At 34.9% G+C, this 20785-nt stretch overlaps 1 protein-coding gene across 2 annotated transcripts in view; it reads right to left on the reverse strand.

The window, feature by feature from the left end:
* Window positions 1-344: 344 nt before the first annotated feature.
* Window positions 345-20785, reverse strand: part of LOC149806211 (transducin beta-like protein 3) — a 79584-nt gene continuing 59143 nt past the window's right edge. The window contains exons 15-24 of one of the 2 annotated variants that reach the window (XM_089951153.1): window positions 18427-18495; window positions 15212-15282; window positions 14366-14522; window positions 12749-12807; window positions 11872-11975; window positions 4029-4100; window positions 3111-3269; window positions 2204-2493; window positions 1766-1980; window positions 345-811 (exon numbers count right to left, since the gene is read on the reverse strand). In XM_089951153.1, the coding sequence (XP_089807279.1) occupies window positions 1774-1980; window positions 2204-2493; window positions 3111-3269; window positions 4029-4100; window positions 11872-11975; window positions 12749-12807; window positions 14366-14522; window positions 15212-15282; window positions 18427-18495 (1188 nt within the window). In that variant the 3' untranslated portion in view covers window positions 345-811; window positions 1766-1773. Of the gene's footprint in view, window positions 1981-2203; window positions 2494-3110; window positions 3270-4028; window positions 4101-11871; window positions 11976-12748; window positions 12808-14365; window positions 14523-15211; window positions 15283-18426; window positions 18496-20785 lie in introns of both variants that reach the window. The other variant, XM_089951152.1, reaches the window with a different exon arrangement.

Raw genomic sequence — 20785 nt, forward strand, 5'->3', positions numbered from 1 at the left:
GTGTCTCAGTGTAACTCTGTTCCATCCATATCACCAAAGGTCCTGGAAGCCAAAATTTTTAAAAATATTTCACATCATTGGCATCTCATCTTGACAATGCTGCGCACCTTAGGGTCTGGTTGCTTTAGTCCTACACTATGTTAACCAAATCAGCTGACCAACATTTCTGTTGCTTGAAGCATAGTGCTAGTGAGGAATGCTCAAGTCAGCCGAACCAGGGCTTAACAAAACAAATGAATCAACCATTCCATCATACACATGAGGGTTGATGTCTTACACTGTAGAACAAGGAGACAATTTTTCCTTTTTCCATCTTTTGGGGTAAAAAAAAATAACAGCACAAATTGTGATTTCATATTAAACATTTTATTCTATAAGAATTATAATCATAATGTGATTGATCTTCATATGCTTTTCAACACTTTTCAATTTTCAAGAAAAAAAGAACAATGCATATGTCTCTGTAAAAGATAATACCATCAATAATTTCACACACATGTGAGCAAACAGGTTTAATCCATACTGTAGTTATTTGGTAAATAAGTTATTCTTTGCTAACTTCTGGCACAAATGTAAAGAAAGTGCCTTCTTTTTTCCACACATGTCTGAGCTAATACAATTAATATTGTAATCATAAGTAATTAGAAGACTGCTATCAATATGCATAAAGTTCTCAACAATTAGGGATTAGATGCTTGAAGAATTCCAATGACTGTAAACCTCCTTAGTTTGAAATAATCCTGCCAAAACTGCCATGTGGGATCCCCTGTGTTACTGGGCGACCTTGACCCTGTGGTCCAAAATTGGATCCCTAAAGTTCAGATAAATGGCGGTGTTATTAATGTGCATACATGCGATGGTTGGTGCTAAGGAATTGTTACAAAATATGCCAAGTATAAACTGCAAAGATATGGACAGTGCAGATGTGCATTCAGATCAGGTCTCAGTTGACCTGAAAATATGTATCCATAAGCCAGTTCATACGAAGTAGTTTATCTGTGCACTTGACAAAGCAGCACATTAGAGAGACCTGACTGAAATGAGCTTTGATAAATCAACCCTAATCTGCTGATTTTTGTTTAGCAATTAGTTGATAAGTACAAAATTGTATGCATAAATATTATGAGCTTTGTGAAATAATTGTTGTTGTTGTTGTGGGGTTTAACGCCATTTTTCAGCACGATAGGCTATACATGGCGGCCAGTATTAATGGTGGAGGAAGAACCCGGAAACCCCCGGAAAGAACCACCGACCCACGAGAAGCTACTGGCAAGCTTTCTCACATGCCCACATTGGCTGAATCTTAGACTCGAACCGCCGCAGACAGAGGTGAGATGGCAGTGATCCGTAACGAAGAGCGCTTTAGACCACTCGGCCACTCGGGGCCCCTTGTGAAATAAAGGACATAGTCAAGAGATAAATGTGCAATTATTTCTATACATCAGGCAGAGTTGTTACAACTCTGCATAAGTTTTCAAGCTCATGAAATTTTGCATTTGACTTCTAATCAATCAGTTCCAGTGTTCATTCGTGTACTTGTGCTAATGCATATTTCACATTCCCAGCACTATTGAGAGCTGTGTTAATAAAAGAAAGAAAAAAAACAGGAATTGACATTCTATGCATATGAAAGGGGGATGTCGGCTTTGTTGATATTTTGTTGCGATTCTAAATTCTTGGTCTAGTTTACCCATGAAAAACATAACAATTGGAATCCAATGAATTTAAAGTGTCTGACTGTAATCAGCATATAAATGTTACTCACTGACAAAATCATCCCCTTCCTAACTTTGACTTTTTAGATTTTCCTTGTTTGTTTTGCTTTTTGGATAATTTGACTGATTTATCTGAGTCTTTTATCTGCTTTGTGGAAACTTGGTCTTTAAACTTTTGCTTTTTCTTTGGTGATTCTTCTTCGTCATCGGATATGTTCTTACTATCATCTTTCCTTGAGGCAGTCAGCTCTGGCTTCTCTTTTTTCTGAAAAGTGAATTTTAACATTTAAGACATGCAAATTTTAAAATTTAAGAGAAAGTTACCATACACAAGAAGATTTTAAAAAGTTCTTTTCCACATTTTGGTTTCGACCTTAGTCTCTCTAAGCATAAGCAAGTCACAATGGTTGTGAATATATCTGGAACTGAGATAAGAGCTAATCAGGACTATAAAACAAAAACAAACACAGTATTTATGTGATAATTACCTTTCCTACAACTTGTGAACTCAATGAACCTGCCAGTTCTCCCTCTGGTTCTTTGTTGCTATTCCATGACTGATGGCCAGCTGTTATTCTATCTATTGTGGTTGTGTCCTCCAAATCATTTACTATACTCCCATTCTTATCAATGGTCCATTCCTGTTTCAATTCACTGCTTTCTCCATGTGTTTCATAAGTGATTACACTGCCTCCAGACACTGACTTCATACACTGCCAAGTAAACTCCAGGAACATTGACTGCTGAAGCAAATGGCCCATCCTTTGTAGATGGCGTTCTGTGATATTTAATATAGAAGAGTATTTGACAAAAGATGGTAACAAAAGGTTCTGGATGACAAGTTCAATGCTTTTCTGCCATGACACTCTAAACTAAACTGATCATACCGGAGTAAAATTAAAAGTATTGGAAACATATTTAATAGTGGTATTACAAATCCCAAGATGAAAAAGTGTACTGGCTACATTAAGAGATGACATTTCAAGCACAACTGTATTTTTTAATGAACTGCAGATCTGATCTTTCTTAAAGAATATTTATTTGGGCTAAATCCACCACAGAAAAGATGTGAAATTCATGAATGCCAAATATTAATGAGACTAATTCTTTGCTGTCCAGCAAAATGGAGGAAAAGTTAACACTTATTTTCTGAGTGAATTAAAACCTGCTGCACATTTCACTGACAAGGCAAATGACCAGACTATTCTGGTTCACCTATGTATGATTTGAAATGTGCAATAAAAAATAATATAAAAAAATCATTCTAGAGCAATCCAAGTGAATTTAATAATTCTGAAACCTTGCACAGAACCAAAGCAAAACAAAAACTCAAGACTGTATCACACATTTATTTCAAAAGAAGCAGAATTTATTCAATAAATTTAATCAACCAACCTGTGTATGGTATGAAAGCTTCCAAGGTAGATCTTATATTTGGAAACTTCCCGAGTTCTGCTGATGGGTATGTGCGCAGAACTGTGGACAAGACAAACTGGGCTTCATGACAGTTTTTGCTGTTTGTATTCCACTGGGCAGCAAACCGTAACACTGCATCTGTCAATAAAAATAATACTAATCAACTTATAACATAAAACTATAAACTGTAACTGAAACAAATGTACCTTCCATGAGTACTCTTTTTACATTAAGCCTGATCTTTCCATAACACATTCATGACAAGAATGAAAAAACATCACAAGATCTTTGCTAACAAGACTAGCACTGTCTTTATTTTCCTCCATTAGCAGGATGTATTTGAACCATATCAATTAAATAACTATTTAGAAATAAAATATCAGAATCAAAGAAGACATGTACAAGGAGACCACGTCCATCTAGAAAAGAGGGATGCCTTGATATACATTCTTTCATTATATAAGCCTAGGCGGTCAGCCTTGTACATGTTCAGAAAGAACAGAGGATGAATTTTCATATGTAAATACCTTTTTGAATAAATACTGATAAAGTCTTGTAAAGGTGGGGATGGTGTGCACTTTTTGTCCAGCATGAACTTTCATCATTAGAAACAAAAGGCTACCTATCCACCTACCAACCAACCTATCTATGTACCTACCAATCTTAAATATCTACCTATTTATCCACCCTATCTTTCTACGTACCTACCTATCTGTATTTATCTACCTATCATTTTGAATGTGACTGATTACAAGGACAAAAAGACGTGTTTCTAGATAGGTACCTAGAAGGTCAGCACATGGAGGGAAAAGATGGAATGAAGGCTGCATGATGAAAAATACATCTAGAGCAGATAAATTATAATAAACATGAATGTATAGAGTACTTCCATCTTACCTATCTGGTCTTGCCTCAGCTTGCCAAGTGTGGTCACCAGTTTATCTCTACCATCTGTTTCTGTCAGAACCTCTACAACCAGAATTATCAGCAACATTAGAAATAATATCAGAGATTTCTTTTTGTACAAATCAAATTCCAGTTTTTCCAGTTTAATCTGTTGATATTAATTCCTTAAATCTAACTGTTGCTTTGTTATGATGCAATTATGCAGAAAATTTATCACTGCAGATTATCAAGAATCTTATTTGGTTATCAAAATAAAAGGAATGTCTTGCACTGGATTAACAAGTTTACAACTATGTATGTAGCTCAATAAAATTGCCAGCAGAGGAGGGAGAGTAAGTTTGTAAAAGTAGTCCATCAGTGAAAGGTGGAATCTGTATTCTCTCTGCCAAACCGCAACAAGATGTCTTGGATACACCCAAGCTCAAAGCACTGGCATCTTACTATGTCAGTGTCAGGTGAAGAGACAGGTAGGATGTCCGAGTGATGATGGCCTTGAGAAGTGGAGAAAGCTGGAAAAGACCAAAGGCTTGTAGTCTTCAAGCTCAATATCCATATTAAGCCTAGCAGACCACAAGGCAAAAAAACGCCAAAAGGCTTAAAACCACCAAAATGAAACAGAAGAATGTAAAACCAGTTGAAGAACCATGCAGCCAACTTGATACAATTGATACAAACTCCAAGAATGTAGAGGAAATCTAATCATTCGTCACAGTCTCCATATACTCAACTGCATCCAAAACCCCCAATCCAACCACACCTTAACATCAAGATTGGTTTGAAGAGAAAGAAGCTGCCATACAGAGACTTCTGAATGAGAAACACTGGCTACAGATGGCCCATATACAACATCAAGAGGACTATACAATGCAAACTCAAAGACTCATGGATTCTATGATACTCTGAAGACAATCTATGGGCCACAGTCATCTGGAATATCTCCAATGTCTCTGTGATGACAACACGCTGCTCACTGACAAAGAAAAAATGCTTCAAAGATGGGACGAACACTTCAACAACATCCTCAATCAACAATCTATCAGCATGGAGCAACTGACTGAAACTAAAAGCAGTCTACCTGGGGTCTAATGGCAAACCACCTGAAGCAGATTACCTTGCATCAAATCTTCTATTTATGTTTATTGTCTTTATTTCTGATATCAGTGCTATCAAACTCAAGCTTACTGGTAATGGCAGAGCATCAAATTGTAATCTAAAGCATTATGGATTCTATACATCTCCAGGAAAGCCTGGGTTGGCTGCCTTGTTGTGTCCTTGGGAAAGGCTCTTGACTCCCATTTCCTTGGTATGATGTAGTCAATAATGTGTCATTGTCCTGTTAAAATGAGCACAGAGCTTGAAATAAGCCTTTGTAGCTCAATCTTGTACATCTCCTGACGTGATATGTTATACACTATCAAGATGGTGGCAAATAAGTAAATACTGTCCAAATCAATGAATACAGTGGTCCCTACCTGTTTTATCAAGATGTTTGCAAATAAAGTAGATACTGTTTAAATCAATGAATACAGTGGTCCCTACCTGTTTTATCAAGATGTTTGCAAATAAAGTAGATACTGTTCAAACCAATGAATACAGTGGTCCCTACCTGTTTTATCAAGATGTTTGCAAATAAAGTAGATACTGTTTAAACCAATGAATACAGTGGTCAAGGACATTATTCAGGGAAGCCAGAGTGTTCTGTCTTAGGCAAGGATGACTTGTACTATTGGACTGAATGATAAGCTCAGGTAATAAGGGTATTGTTTATGCAAGATGGACTGCACTATGAAGACAATTATACAAAAAAGATATTCTTTATGCAAGATGGACTGCAAGTCAGTTATGTAACAAGGGTATTCTTTATGCAAGATGCACTGCATTATAAAGACAATTATATAATAATATTCTTTATGCAAAATGGACTGCATTATAAAGACAATTATATAATAAGGGTATTCTTTATGCAAGATGGACTGCATTATAAAGACATTTATGTAATAATAGCATTCGTTATGCAAGATGGACTGCTTTATCAAGACAATTATATAATAATATTCTTTATGCAAAATGGACTGCATTATAAAGACAATTTTATAATAAGGGTATTCTTTATGCAAGATGGACTGCATTATAAAGACAGTTATGTAATAAAGGTATTCTTTATGCAAGATGGACTGCATTATAAAGACAGTTATGTAATAAGGGTATCCTTTAAGCAAAATGGACTGCATTATAAAGACAATTATATAATAATATTCTTTATGCAAGATGGACTGCATTATAAAGACAGTTATGTAATAAGGGTATTCTTTATGCAAGATGGACTGCATTATAAAGACAGTCATGTAATAAGAGTATTTTTTAATAGCAAAACCAGATCATGAAAGGGTATTTTTTTTTACATAAATCACGTTATAATGGGTTGTATGGTAAGCCAAGAGCAAGAATTTAGTCAATGTTGCAATGTAAAAGTTAAAACTCATCCTATTTAATGGCACCCATAACCGAAGATACTAACTCTTGTGATGTGAATGACTCATGACTCTAGTGAAGTGAATGACTCTAGTGATGTGAAATGTTAATGCCAGTCTTCAAAAATCAGAACTTGAAAAAAATTTGTTTATCCAGCAATTTATTTTCAACATAAAATATTGCTGATCTGAAGTGTTTTTGTTAAACATATGTTCTAAGGCTCAAACCATTTAAAATGCTCAAGTCCATTAAGAAAAGACTGCTTAGGCATGGTATTTGTTTATTGTTCATGTCTTGCATATTCCATTCAAAGATCGGTTGCACACATTTTTTAAAACTTAAGTATGATCTTGACTGACTGCCGATTTAACAACTGTCGTGAACGTTCTCACATCAGGGTGCTAAGATGATGTGATTTCTGGCTGGACAATATTAAATTCCTTTGTGCAACATGTGCTTAGGTACGCTTTCATAAAAGAATTAGTCAAACATTAAAAATTGTGTTCTAGCAGACCACTAGTGGGGCCCAATGTGATCTTTGCCAAACAAGGTTCAGGCAAATATATTTCTTAGTATAGCCTGATCAATGATTTCCCATAATTTTGAAAAGCAATCTGAGAAAAGCGATCTGATTTACAGATGAGATGAGGTGACAAATTTACTGGGATGATGAGATGATTCGATCTAACATGGAAAGTTTCACTGTCTGATTGATGCATGCTTCCTGCATTGGTACCTTTTAATTTTCTAACTGAGACATGACTCCTGCATTGGTGCCTGTCTGTTTGAGACATGACTCCTGCATTGATGCCTGTCTAACTGGCTGATTAAGAGAAACCTCCTACATTGGTGTGTTTAACTGGCTGATTGGGGCATGCAGGAGCTCATGCATTGTTGCCTAGTTTGCTCATTGAGACATACTTAACGCATTCGTGTCCATCTACAGAATAATGTTTAATGATACCCTTTTAAGTTTACCAAAAATAATTGCAAAAAGTGTGTTCAAATAAATTCTGACATACCGAGGGATATCTTTGCAGTTTTGCTTTGATAAGTTTTGTCCAAAGTGCATTCTGTTGGTGAGTATGATCAATAGAGCATTCCGACAGATCGCTGTATGATAGGATCACATGAAGTCATACAAGACTCTGACTGAATGAGACCAAGATATTACAAGTGCTTCTGTGATCTAGATATATACTATCTGAGAACAAGTTGCAGTTCACCTATATAAAATTACATCTGACCTAAAAATAGAATCTAAGAGAAGGTATCATATGGGTGTAACATTATATGTGTCATATGAGGTTAGCAAAAGGTAAAGGTTCCACAAAAATTCAAATGGCTGGTACCTCTATAAGACAGACCCCATGTCCTACCTGAGCATCATTTGGTGTGGAACCAATATTCAGTACCAGCAATTCAAAACAGGGAGGTTTTTTTTGTCAATACAAAGGAGAGTTTACTAAATGCATGTATACGTAACAATGGATAGAGAGAGGATATTTGCTTGAAATGAGTGAATAAAAGATAAAATTTTCAAGAGTGGCAAAGCCACAAGTGAAAACCACAATATGAAATATGTCCGTTATTTACCTGGAGTAAGCAAACTTGCTTTCTAAGTTATGCTCAAATGTATTAGCTAACAATATATATTAAAGACTTAAGTAGTTGATTTCTTAACTGGACCATGTGATAATGTCGAGAATTGAAGGAAAAATGTATATGCATGTTGTAGGATTTTAACTTGGTTTGTCTGTATGCAAGGGGGTCATACTTGCCACCAGGCCATGCAAGTATCTGAAGATAGCTCAAATTTCTTGGTTATATTGTTATCGATGACTACTGAAGGGGACTGTGAAAAATTCTCCTGGCATTTCACTCTATTGTATTATCAATTTTTTTCACTTGGAAAATGCGGAAATTCATTGCCTAGCATATAACAAAATGGTTATTTGTGATTTTATAATGCATCATCAAAGATTACATACTTCACATATTATTCTCCAAATCATGTAGCAAAATCAGCTAATTGAAACGATTTAATCAATCAACTGTAGTGAATAAATTAAGTCTTCCTTCCTTTTTTGTTATTTCAAACAAACGGATAGAGTTATGTGAATATTTGTTGAATTAATTACATCAGAATTCAGGTAATTTTTAGCATCAATAAAGATATTAAAACCATCAGTTTTACATTTTTTAGAAATTTACAAATGCTTTCAATAGAAAGCATATACTGCCACATCAAATTGTACATTTGTCCTTTCTGGTATGGAAAAAAACGGGACAGTATGCATACAGCATAACCAAAACTCATGAGGTCATGATCCAAATGCAAAACCTTATTACCAAGCCAGTAAATGGTGAAATAAAAGACAACTTTTGTTGTAAGTTGACTTTTATGTCTGGTTGGCAAACTTGTAGGCTTGGAAACAGCTTTTCATGCTTCAAAAACAATATCTAGATAAAACAGTTCCTCAGCTTGCCGAGATCAAAAGACATTTGGCTTATGTGAAAGGCGTGTGATGGAAATAAAAAGAAACCATATGTGGCTATTCTTTGTGATACAATAACCAAAACTTCACATACATTTACCAATAAGATTTAAATTATGATTGACCTCTGACCTCATTAATAGCAATGTAACTTATTTCTCTTCTCAAAGATGAACTTTGTTCTCAAAATTGGCCATAATACATTGCTTATGCTTAAAAAACCCTAGGATCTGAGTTTGCCTGACTGCCATTTTTGCTTTGACAACACATTTACTTTTTCCACTACCCAGGAGATGAATTGCTTCGACCCTTTCCTGAAAGGGTAAAAACTGCCTCACTTTCAAACTGAGTGTATTGACACCTTTGGGTTAATGTGACTTAAGTACATCCAGTACAAGCTTTTGATACAAAATGTTTACACATCAATGCACATGATATGCCGTTATCTAAACAATGTCTTGCTCATCAAACAAATGAAGTGTGCAATTTGCATAATTAGAGCAGTTACTATGATACACTCCAGTGATCGCTTAAGGCAGAAAAAAACCACTGTTAGGAAACACCTGGTTCCTGACCAGAGTAGGCAGGTGATCATTAAACAAAGGACATTTATATAAAAAAATTGCTTGGGGGAAATCAGAATGGCCATTGCGACTGCTATGTACAGGTGACTTCTAAGTACCAGTAACTATTATGACAGGTTTTGATTGTAATATGTAATGTGTGCAAGAAACCTATTTGGTCATGAGGTAAATGCAAAAATTTAATCAATGCCAATATAATGGGGGTCACAAAGATCTTTTGTTGCCAGGGCTTGTACTGACAGAGTTGAACATGATAATCATGTTTGATCATTTTTGTCATGAACAGAGTTGAGAAATAAACTTCACAAAATGCACGGGAAGTCAGTGAAGCATGAAATATGGGTCACAGAGATCTATTTTTGTGATGTGGGTGTAGAACTTGCAAAGATTACAAATAGTGCTACCAGGATTGTATCTAATGAAGAGGCGAGTTTCCACCTTGTCACCAACTTAAGAGGGGAGTAGAACAAAAAGGAGGGGGAGGAGGAAACCACAAATGTTCAAAATTTACCAAGTGCTTCATCTGTTTGAGCCATACTGAAATCAAGATCTTTAAAAGATGTTGCCTACAGCTGTATAAGCATTAATCTGTTGTTTCTGACCGTAGTCTGTTCCTTACCTGAATATGAATACAGTTCTCAGAAACCCCTTTCACAGTCAGCTGTGTGAAAAGGCATACACATAGCTAGCACAGCTAGCTTGAAACAAGTTTGGAAACTGTTCTTTATGGTTTTTATGTACAATTTTCCATAGCTCATAAATAATGTCTTTTGAATACTTCTGCTCCGAATTAAGATTTGTCATTAACAAAAGCTCCACTGAAGTTTCACTTTCTTAAATCAGTGCTAGTATGTCAGATCTACTATCTATTCCATAATGCTTTGCTAGGATTTTAAGTCTATCAATGCTACAGTCTTCTTGTTGGGACAGATGTATTTTGATCAAATACATATTTAATTCCTAATTTCAGTTTTAGATTCTCATTAAATTTATCTTAACCCTTATACAGGATTTATGGTCTTGTAGTGAAAGATCCCTCACAGCAATTTGTTTGAAGAATGAAATGAAAATTGCACTTTATTTTGAAATTGTCTGTATTTCAATTTGAATTGTTATTCTGCCTTTTCTATATTAAGTTTTGAAATACTGCATAAAGTGGGGTTGACTGGCATGCCATCTGAGTTTGTACATAACGTATGTACATTGGACTTGTATTTAACACCATTCTGGGTTCAAAATTACTCACTGGTATCACTGTTATCTCCATAAACACTTTCAATGGCTCCTTTACTATGATATACTTCATAATTTTAAAAATGAAATGCCATCATCACTATCCTCTGCCAGTATTTTCCAGACAAAAAATTCTCATCTAAAGATGATCCACCATGGGAATCTGTAATTTTGGATTTTTTTAGGTAGCCCATATTTTAAACACGCATTTGCAAAACTCCTTAGATGCAAGATTCAAACTTCCACAAAATCCTTGTTCCAAGGCCCAATCTGCCAAATGAATTTAATTTAAAAACCATTCAAGCCAAACAACCCAAATGTTGTAAAGTTACAAAAAATGGCTGTGGTGACAGGCACAATGATACCTTTACAGGTGTGACTTGTGTCATGACCAACACAATAAGGGTGAACAGCTGAACAAATATTGTTTACTACACAGAGTACATTTTCACATGTGCATTTGCAGAAATTCTCATGCACCACTGATCTCCAAGTGTGCAAACTGATACAAATTTGCATGTTTCATGCAATCGTGCATACTGGCTGCATCTCTGGATTTAAATCTGACCAAGTCTCATCATTCCAGGTACAACTGTATGTATGCAGTATGCAAAAAACCTGAGCTAACCACAAAAACTTAACCACAAATGTACAAGCAGCGTACATGTATATAAAACTTAGCCATACTAGTCTATTCTCCTTGGGGTAGGTGCAATGAAACCCACTCCAAACTGTTGCCGTGGAACTAGGAAGAAAAAATGGTTGAGATGCAGTAAGGCTGGATATATGTATGCATTTTTATCTGTGCAGACTTTATAGATGTGAGCTAGAAAGAACTACTGCAGAACTTCCATCATCTGGATGTGAAATGATAGTTTATATGTTTGTACCATGTTCATGCAAACTCTAAATCAGCATCTGACTGAAATCGCATGACTCAATCTTTTAGACAAACTCAATGTATCTGAATGGATCCTTGGCATGAGCGTTTTACTCTATTGCAATGTCTGTGGCTAGATGATAATGCACTTAGGATGTGTGTAGTACCTTTGATGATGGTGAGAACACGGAAGGGCTGTTCCAGGGTTATTGCTAAACTGAGAGCTTTCAGATATTTCTTCTGCTGAATCAGGTTGGACAATTCTTGCTCCCTATTAAAGAAAAATATAAAAATATGTCTAAGTTATCAAAAGAAAAATTATTGAATTTACTCACTTATAGGTTGATTCCAACTACAAACTGCACAAACCCAGATCACATAATGTGCCAGAAGCTCTGTGTCAGTGCAGTTTGTTAGGAGTAACCAGACGAACAAATAACAAAGACCCTGATTTGCTGACACATTTGGTTATGGCAGATCAGGATCTTCTTTGTTTGCACTTTCACTCAACATATATGCAAGTACATAAGAGGTATGTACATTTTATAAATCAACCTGTGTGTGCATACAGCTGTGTCCTGATTGACAAATAAAATTCCTTTTCTACCTATTTCCACTTTATGAAATGTGTATTGTATCAAGAGGTTTTTTAATCATTTGTACATACCTGAAAGGCTTTCATCTCAAAAGCTCTCCATCATAATGGGGCTAAACTGGTGAAGTATATCTGGATAATATGCCATTGCAAGGTTGTTTTGTCTTCCAAGACTGATCTTCTGGCATATGTTATGTTCAGCTTAAAAACCATCAACACAGAAATGAGGAACCAGTCCCTATATAATGTCTGCCAGAGGTCATTAATTTTTGTATTTCCTACTTTTTAACTAAAATAAATAATCACACAATATTCCATACAAGTTTGCCAGTGCCATGCTGATAAAATCTGCCAGAAATGAAGCTAATAATGGAAATTCTTCAGATGTGAGACAACACAAAGCTGTATATTGGCAAAAGTGACAGACACAAATTCTGAATACAACTTACTGTAAAATGAATTCTTCCTGTTTTTTCAAGGATTCATCTAGTTCCTTCTGTGAAACATCCTAAAAAGTGAATGAAGAAAGATAGAACTGATTTAAACAAATATTAAAGAAGAGTTACATCTTTATGTATGAGATACCTCCTCTAATTTCGTTTTAGTGACTGTGTATAGACAATTTTAAAACCTAAGTACGACAATAACTTCATTATTGACCCTAATGACAATTTTGACCTTGATGACAAGATTACATGCAAATATGATTGTTTTATTCCAAATACAGACAATATGGTATCTATTAATGACACTTCACTTGCCACATTTTTATGTGTGAGGTAATTTAATGAAGATGTCCTGCATTAACTACATGTTACTTTTTCAGTGTACAATTGTTGAGGTTTCATTAATTATTATAAATAATCGTAGCATTTACAATTTGTATAACTTAGTTTTGTATAAAACTGCAGATTACTATAGACAAGTGACATTAAATTTATTTGGAATATTTGTATGTAACCAAAATCTTTGTCCTGTGCTTGTAATAGTTAAAAAATGCTGATAATCCAATACATTACACCTTTTAGATCTGCCAGACAGCCTGATAGCTTCTTGTACATCAAACATAAAGTTTAGAAGTTCCTTGTACATCAGACAGTCTTGTGGTTGCATGTACACCAGAGTCTGTTTTTTTGTACACCAAACAAAAGCTTAAGCACAGCTGATCAAATCCATTAACTCAAAAATCATGGGCAAAATTCTTGCAATAATTTATCCTCAATGAGAAAACTTTAAGTCTGCAGAAGCTGTGCTGAAACTTTAGCACTTTTAAATCTGAGTTTTTGTCCACCATTTTAAAACACCCAATAAGGACAGGTTTTTCAGCTGGATCACTCTGCCTTTTCGCACAGCACTTTCCTTTTTGGAAAAATATTCTGGAAATGTGGTCTTACCACTGAACAGTTCTAGCTGCCTTCTGCAATGAACAATTTTGATTGAATGCAGCCTTGACTTTTGACTACAAGCTTTTATGATAACTATATTCTGTAAATGTACATGCATTCCAGATGGCTATTTTTCACATAACACAAACCATCCAGACAGTACATCTCAGACTGTACAAACCTCCTAAACTGCAAAACCTTGGATTGTAGAACCCTTCCTGATATACCCTGGACTGTACAAATCTCCCTCAGAATGCACAAATCTCCCAAAGCCAAACTGCAGACTGTACAAATCTCCCACACAGTTATACCTCAGTCTGTACAAACCTCGCAAACAGTTATATCTCATAATGCACAAATCTCCCAAAGTTATGCCTCAGAATGTACAAATCTTCCAAACAGTTATGCCTCAGAATACACAAATCTCCCACCAGTTATACCTCAGAATGCACAAATCTCTCAAAGCCATACCTCAGACTACAAATCTCCCAAACAGTTATACCTCATAATGCACAAATCTCCCAAAGCCATACCTCAGACCTTACAAATTGCCCAGACTGTTATACCTCAGAATGTACAAACATCCTAGCCATTTATATCCCAGTCTGTATAAACTGCCAAGATAGATATACCTCAGATTGTAGAAACCTCTGCAGCAGTTTGACCAATGACTATACAAACCTCCCAGACAGCTATACTAGAATCAGCCCCTGCAGACAGGAAGTGTTCCTCAGTCTTGTTCACTGCCAGTGCCCAGATCTTGTCCTCATGGTGGTCCAATGTCTTTACACACTCATTGGATTTTATTGTCCACAGCTTAATTAACCCATCTGAACCGCTGTAATCATTTCAAATTTGGAGAGAATAAAATAAGAAATTTAGGACCTACGTCAGACGTATCTTCCAATTTACCACCATAACTAGCGACAATCTGTGAAGGCATTTAAAAATTTAATTTGTTATGTTACACCTATAGAAGGTAAAATTGTATACAATAGATTCTGAATTGATTTCTAAATGTTTAGGTCTGCAAAAGGTGCTGAAACTTATGAAGGAGATTTTATTTTACTTCCAAACCAGACAAACATTTATTTTTGTAAGATTTTTTAAATTTTACTTATAACATTCTTGTTTACTCAACTATACCAAAGTACAAACCTGTGAAATTTTGTATTGTCTTTTAAACAGATAAATAATTATTCTATAGAACATTTTCGCAAAACTATTTTTTAAAAATGATTTAAGAACCCATGCAGTTTACTCGACTATAAGTTGCTGGACACTATTTTACTTGAATATGTTCTCCTTGAACTTTTCTTAACTGAAATAGCATTTAATGTAAAAGTTCAACATGCCCCCTCATTTTCTCATCCACCCCCATACATTTTACCTGAATGAATGAATCCGTTCTTGTGGTAACTGAAACAGCATCTTAATTATAATCTCAACATGCCTTCATTTTTGTCACTGATTACATTAATTTTACTAAAATTACTAAATATTACTACATAAACAAGAGCAGCTCACCATGATAAAAGCTGCATTCCTCTTGAAAGAAATGAAACTCTAAGAACTGAGCAGTCATGACCTTCAAAAGTCTGAAAGACAATAATCAATTATAAATGTTATATTAGAACATTGTGAACATAGTATGAAAATGGAGGCAGACTACATGATAAACTTCTTATTCTTCTTATGCAGTGTAAGCTGGCATACAAAGTAGTACTACTTTGAAATACAAAGAGGATTTAGTATTACATATTTACCATGTAAGCTGGCACAATTTTTTTTTATGACATTCTCAATTGTTTTTAAATAATATTTTAATACAGTAAATTTTGTGACACCTGTATCCACATTGAGCTTCCTCCATGGACTTTTTATTTGACTGGTTAATTTAACCATACATGACATATAATCCCAAATCAGGTTGACTAATCAATGCAAGGTACTGTATGAAAAAGTTAACAAAGTTAACTTTGTTTCCCAATGAGCTAAACACACGTCGGACATAATGACAACAACTGCATAGCAAACAACGATATACTAATCTACAAAAAGCATCACACAATTATTTCAGTCAAATATGATTGCATTTCTTCAGCCTGTGAGAGAAAATAGGCCTGGAAAATGATCTTTTCTTTGCTGGTGTACTTGTGTAGACAAGGGCACTTGTATCAATGAAAATGTCTTTTCAGCAATTACTAAGACATTGACTAAAGTGTCTTGCATATTAGTTGCTGTCATGAAAATCCAAAACTAAACCATTTTAAATCACAAAGTGACCAATAACTTTAAATAATCAAATTAATCATTTTTCATGAACAGTAGTGTAAGTACACACTTTCTACCTACCATTAACACTTGCTTATAAGACAAGCCAAACTGCAAACAAAGATCCTGATCTGCCATGGAAAAGTACACCTGCATATCTGGGTCTAAGTTGTTTGTTCTACTGATTATTCTTAACAAAATGCACAGATCCAGATCTGCTGGCAAATTATGAAACAGCAAATCTGGGTCTGTGCAGTTTGCAGTTGGACTCATAAGTGAGTATATACAGTATATTTTACTTCTTTCCTTGCAACACTGGATTTACCTGTACATAAAATAAAGAGGAAAAACAAGCCCAAGAAAGAAGAATAAAGGTACATGTAACAGTCTATGAAAGATTAAAGAAGTGTTTCCATATCAGGTGCAGCATTATTTGGCATGGAAGGTGTTGGTAATTTCTCATTTTCAAATGTTTTGTGATTAATATTTAGTGTGAAATTTTGCTGTTTCTAAATCCTGGAAAACAGTATTAATTTATTTCTGTCCCAAGATGTATGGTAACTAAAGTTTCTTTTCCTAAAAATCCATACAGGATGATACCATTAAGGATTCAACAATATTATCAAACACTGATGATAGTTTAAAGAAATTGATGTAAACTTCATCTTTCCTCATAACACTGACTTGTACATAACTGTAATGCAGCTCTTCTAAATAGTAGCTGATATTTAACCAATGCAATTAGATAATCTCCAACAAATCTCTGGCCATGAAACCAATGTAGCTTTTTATTTAAGTTTTTATCCCTGTTCTGCCTGGGTAAATTAAATTAAATAAAAAAACAAGTCCACTGAAGAAACTGGTGACATACCTGCCAGGTCTAACTCTATTCATCTAACTCTATTCCTCTAACTGTTCATCTAACCTCCAATATGGTACCATAACTATCTAAAATATCTTGTTATCACTGCTCAAGCACTGACATGGCATTTTGAGTCAAACATTCATGCAATAATTGTTTCAGAATGAAAATGGTGTAACGTTTTACAGTAATCTTCCATGTAGTATGTAAGCATTATGAAACTGTTTTGACTGGTACATAATGCTCACTTGTTTGCCTAGCTTACAGAACCTGGCCACTTTAGCTTTCATTGCTATGCAATGGTAAGTCAAGCCAAATCCTAACGGAAAGACAAAGTGACATGAAATGAAAGATGGCACTCTAAGCTTTGACTAAAGTAAATTTAATTAATGAAGAAAACAACCATGTAAATTCACATCTTTTCAGCCAATTTTTTTAGAATTTATAAAAATCATGAAGGATGTTGTATGTTCAATTTAGCTACACTGTATATTGGCCTAACATAATTTTATTTGCTCATACACATCATAAAGTCAAAATCCCCACAATATCAATGGGATGGTACCAAAATATATCCATCTGATTTAAACATATTACGTGGGTATAAAGTGTTTTTCCCCCCTCCCAGATTAGTATCTTCAAATTCTCCATGTTAATTCAGTCCAAGTAGACACAGATGTGCCCACACATAATGCATTAACAGATCAGAGTTTTGGATATTCATGTTAATGATCATTTTAAGCCAAGATTATATAACAGCAGGTCTGGGTCTATTCTTTGCACAGCCAGGTGCACATTGTAATGATACAAGGTTTATACAAAATTCCACGTATAGCTATGGTGCCACAGTAAATCAGTAGTAATCCAAGTATAGCAGTTTCAATATCCACATAGGCCAACCTTGACCAGCTGCTAAAATGCGTCTTTGGAAAAGGCACTTAGCTTCTATATATTTGGCATAAAGCCAATAATCTGATGAAAGTGGCATTAAAATTGAACAAACCTGTCAACAATCACAGGAAATCTGTCAGCAAATATGGGTACTTTTAGCAGTTATCAAAATACCCACCTCCAAATTAACCAAAGAGATGAATAAATTTAAATTTAAAACTGTATAAATATGATCTGTCTATGGTGATTTAGGAAAATGGGTTCATGGAACTCAGATGACTTACAACAGCAACTAAAAATTGATCTAAATGCGGAATTCAATAAAGGTTTGATACATGAGCTGACAAGGATAATGCTATACCTTACAACTAGCATGGTAGAGGATCTAAAATGAAGGTATCTCTACCTATTAAGTTCAGATTTAGCAATTTTAGAAACAACAGAAAGTATGAGCTTACTGTGTAAATCTGAATACAAAGGTAATCAGAGTCTGAATACAAATGTAATCAGAGTGAATACAAATGTAATCAGTCTGAATACAAATGTAATCAGTTTCTATGTTCACATTTTATTTTTACTAATGATTGCCTTGCAGTTCATGACGTTTAAAATCCACAGTATTTTACATAAAATATGGACCACACACCGTTTCTCCAATAACTGGTAGATTAACATTATGATTACCTCTGTATTACCAAGAAGCAAAGATATTTACCTTAACACAGCTGAAGTCTGTCAGAGCCCAAATCTTGATGGTTCCGTCTCCAGAGGAAGTGGCAAGGCACTGAATGATTGAATGGGTTAATTAAGAGGGAGCAAGTCAATGAAAGAAAAGAGTCATAGCAATGTCTGAAAACACTAAAACTGACTAATATCTACTTAAACAACCAATGCAAAATGACGGAGTCAGTGGTGTTCACTTTTTTAAAAAAATTTCTGTTAACTGCTTATGAAACAAGAAGGCCATGGCAATATTCAAAGCATTGTTGTAAAATGTGTCCTTGACCCAAGATCAATAGGGAGACAAACATGAAGTGTGAACATCACCAAACGAATTAATTAAGCTTCATAATGATTCTTCGCAAGTTAAACGAGAGGTTTATGAAAAATAAGTAAATGAAAAAACTGTAACCAAAACCTCATGCAACTTTTCTATGAATTTGACTCTTACATTATGGTATAAGGGGTGAGCAAACATAACACAGAAAGAATTGTTTTAACTCGCAATGATTCATGCCAAATATAATGATAATCTATGACAGGGTTTAGGAAATATATTCAAACAAAAGAACTTGAACCAAAACCGTAACAAACTGTTCATGACACTGTTTCTAACATTTTCAGAAAATTCATTAGTTGTATTGCTTCCCCAAAAAAGTGTGATGAAAAAAGTTGTTTAGAGTGTCTGAACAAAACTTATCCATATTTGGAAAAAGATTAGATCTGTACAAATTTTAAAGGCCTTCAAATCTGAGTGCTTTTTGCAAAATTTGATCCGACTCGCAACTTGCTGGTAAGTACATATGTATGCAACAACATATTAGCACAAATTTTAATGCGTAGGGAAAACTAAAAGTTTTGTTTGAAAAAATATAAAGTGAAAAATTTCAATTAACTTTTGGAAGATAAACCTTTCCAATGAACACAAATACATACACATTCAAGATAAAAACAAAAATCTTACAAAAGGTTGCAACAACACCTTGATCAACAAAATATCTATCATTTGAATAATCTAAAAAGATGTTCATACAAAGATGCTTTCCATCAAATCCGGTTTAATTTTTTTGTAATGTTTTTGAAGTCATTAAAGGTTGAAGTTTTTTTTGTAATAGCAATCATATTTGAAGACAAAACTGCACTATATATGAATTTTAAATGTCAAGATGATTTCTGTCAAGTCTGGTCGAATTCTGATGAGCCGTTTTTGACAAAATGTTTTACAGGGATATCTGGTGGCAGACGACTTGCACAAAAAATAAGAGCCCTTTATCAAAGGATGCTTTCTGCATAATTTTGTCAAATTTTGTTTAGCAGTTCTTCATAATGTGTCAATGAAAGATGAGAGGGATTTATGCCACAATACTTTCTGTCAAATTCTGTTCAGTAGCTTTTCAGAACAAGTTGTAAAGTACAACGGATTTCAGTAACAGTGGCCATATTTGATGCCAATGTAAAGGCATGCCAGAATAGTCCTTGCCAAATTTGCTTGAAGATGGTAATGTGGTTTTCGAGAAGCTGAAAATAGCAAATGTGTACTGATGCATGACTGATGCAGTGGACAAAACATGAAGGACATATGGTCAAACCATAAACTTACTTGGCCTTAGAGCCCAATAAGCTAAAATGAGTAAATTTCCCCTAAACAACATTTTCATACACTATTCAAAAGTAATTTTGAATCCAATGTTTTAGGAAAAGTATGCACAGAAAGCAAATTTTTAACTAATTTGTGTTTCTCTGAGAATACTTACCAATTGCATCACATTAGAACTATCAGCCTGCTACCTTGTGAATTCAGTATTACTAAAAGATGACAATCATCTTTTTCTGTCCCTCTCATTTAGATAATGGGCAATAACTCTTTCCCATTACCTCCCCTTGCCACCACCACCAGGTGTTGCTAATTTTTTAACCGAGCAATATACTAACGAGGATGCTCACATCGCTGTGTGGTTGGGAGGATTCTTAAGTAATATGATCAGTTAAGTAATTCTCTGAGAAACAATTTACTTAAAATTTTGCTTTCTCCATCAAATATGTTCAGTAATCACATTATGTAAGTTGGTAATAGGAGGAGGGAATCATGGCTGGTTTCCCCAGGTGAACAATAACCCATTATCCTAATTACATCTGCAACACATACGCAAATCCAGCAAAGCTGATAGACTGGCTGGTGGTCATCTGGGCTGCCACCACCAGATCTACCAGATGCAAGGATTACCTCTTAGGGATAAAAAAGGGTTGAGACGGTTGACTCTGCATGCCAGCAAATAGCTTCTACTATAACTCTGTTCAAAATATTACATTCAAATGCGAGGTTCACAGAGATCAATCTAATCTCATGAGTGGAA

This window comes from Sinohyriopsis cumingii, chromosome 2, assembly GCF_028554795.1.
Source record: "Sinohyriopsis cumingii isolate HCF-2022 chromosome 2, ASM2855479v2, whole genome shotgun sequence".
Taxonomy (NCBI): domain Eukaryota; kingdom Metazoa; phylum Mollusca; class Bivalvia; order Unionida; family Unionidae; genus Sinohyriopsis; species Sinohyriopsis cumingii.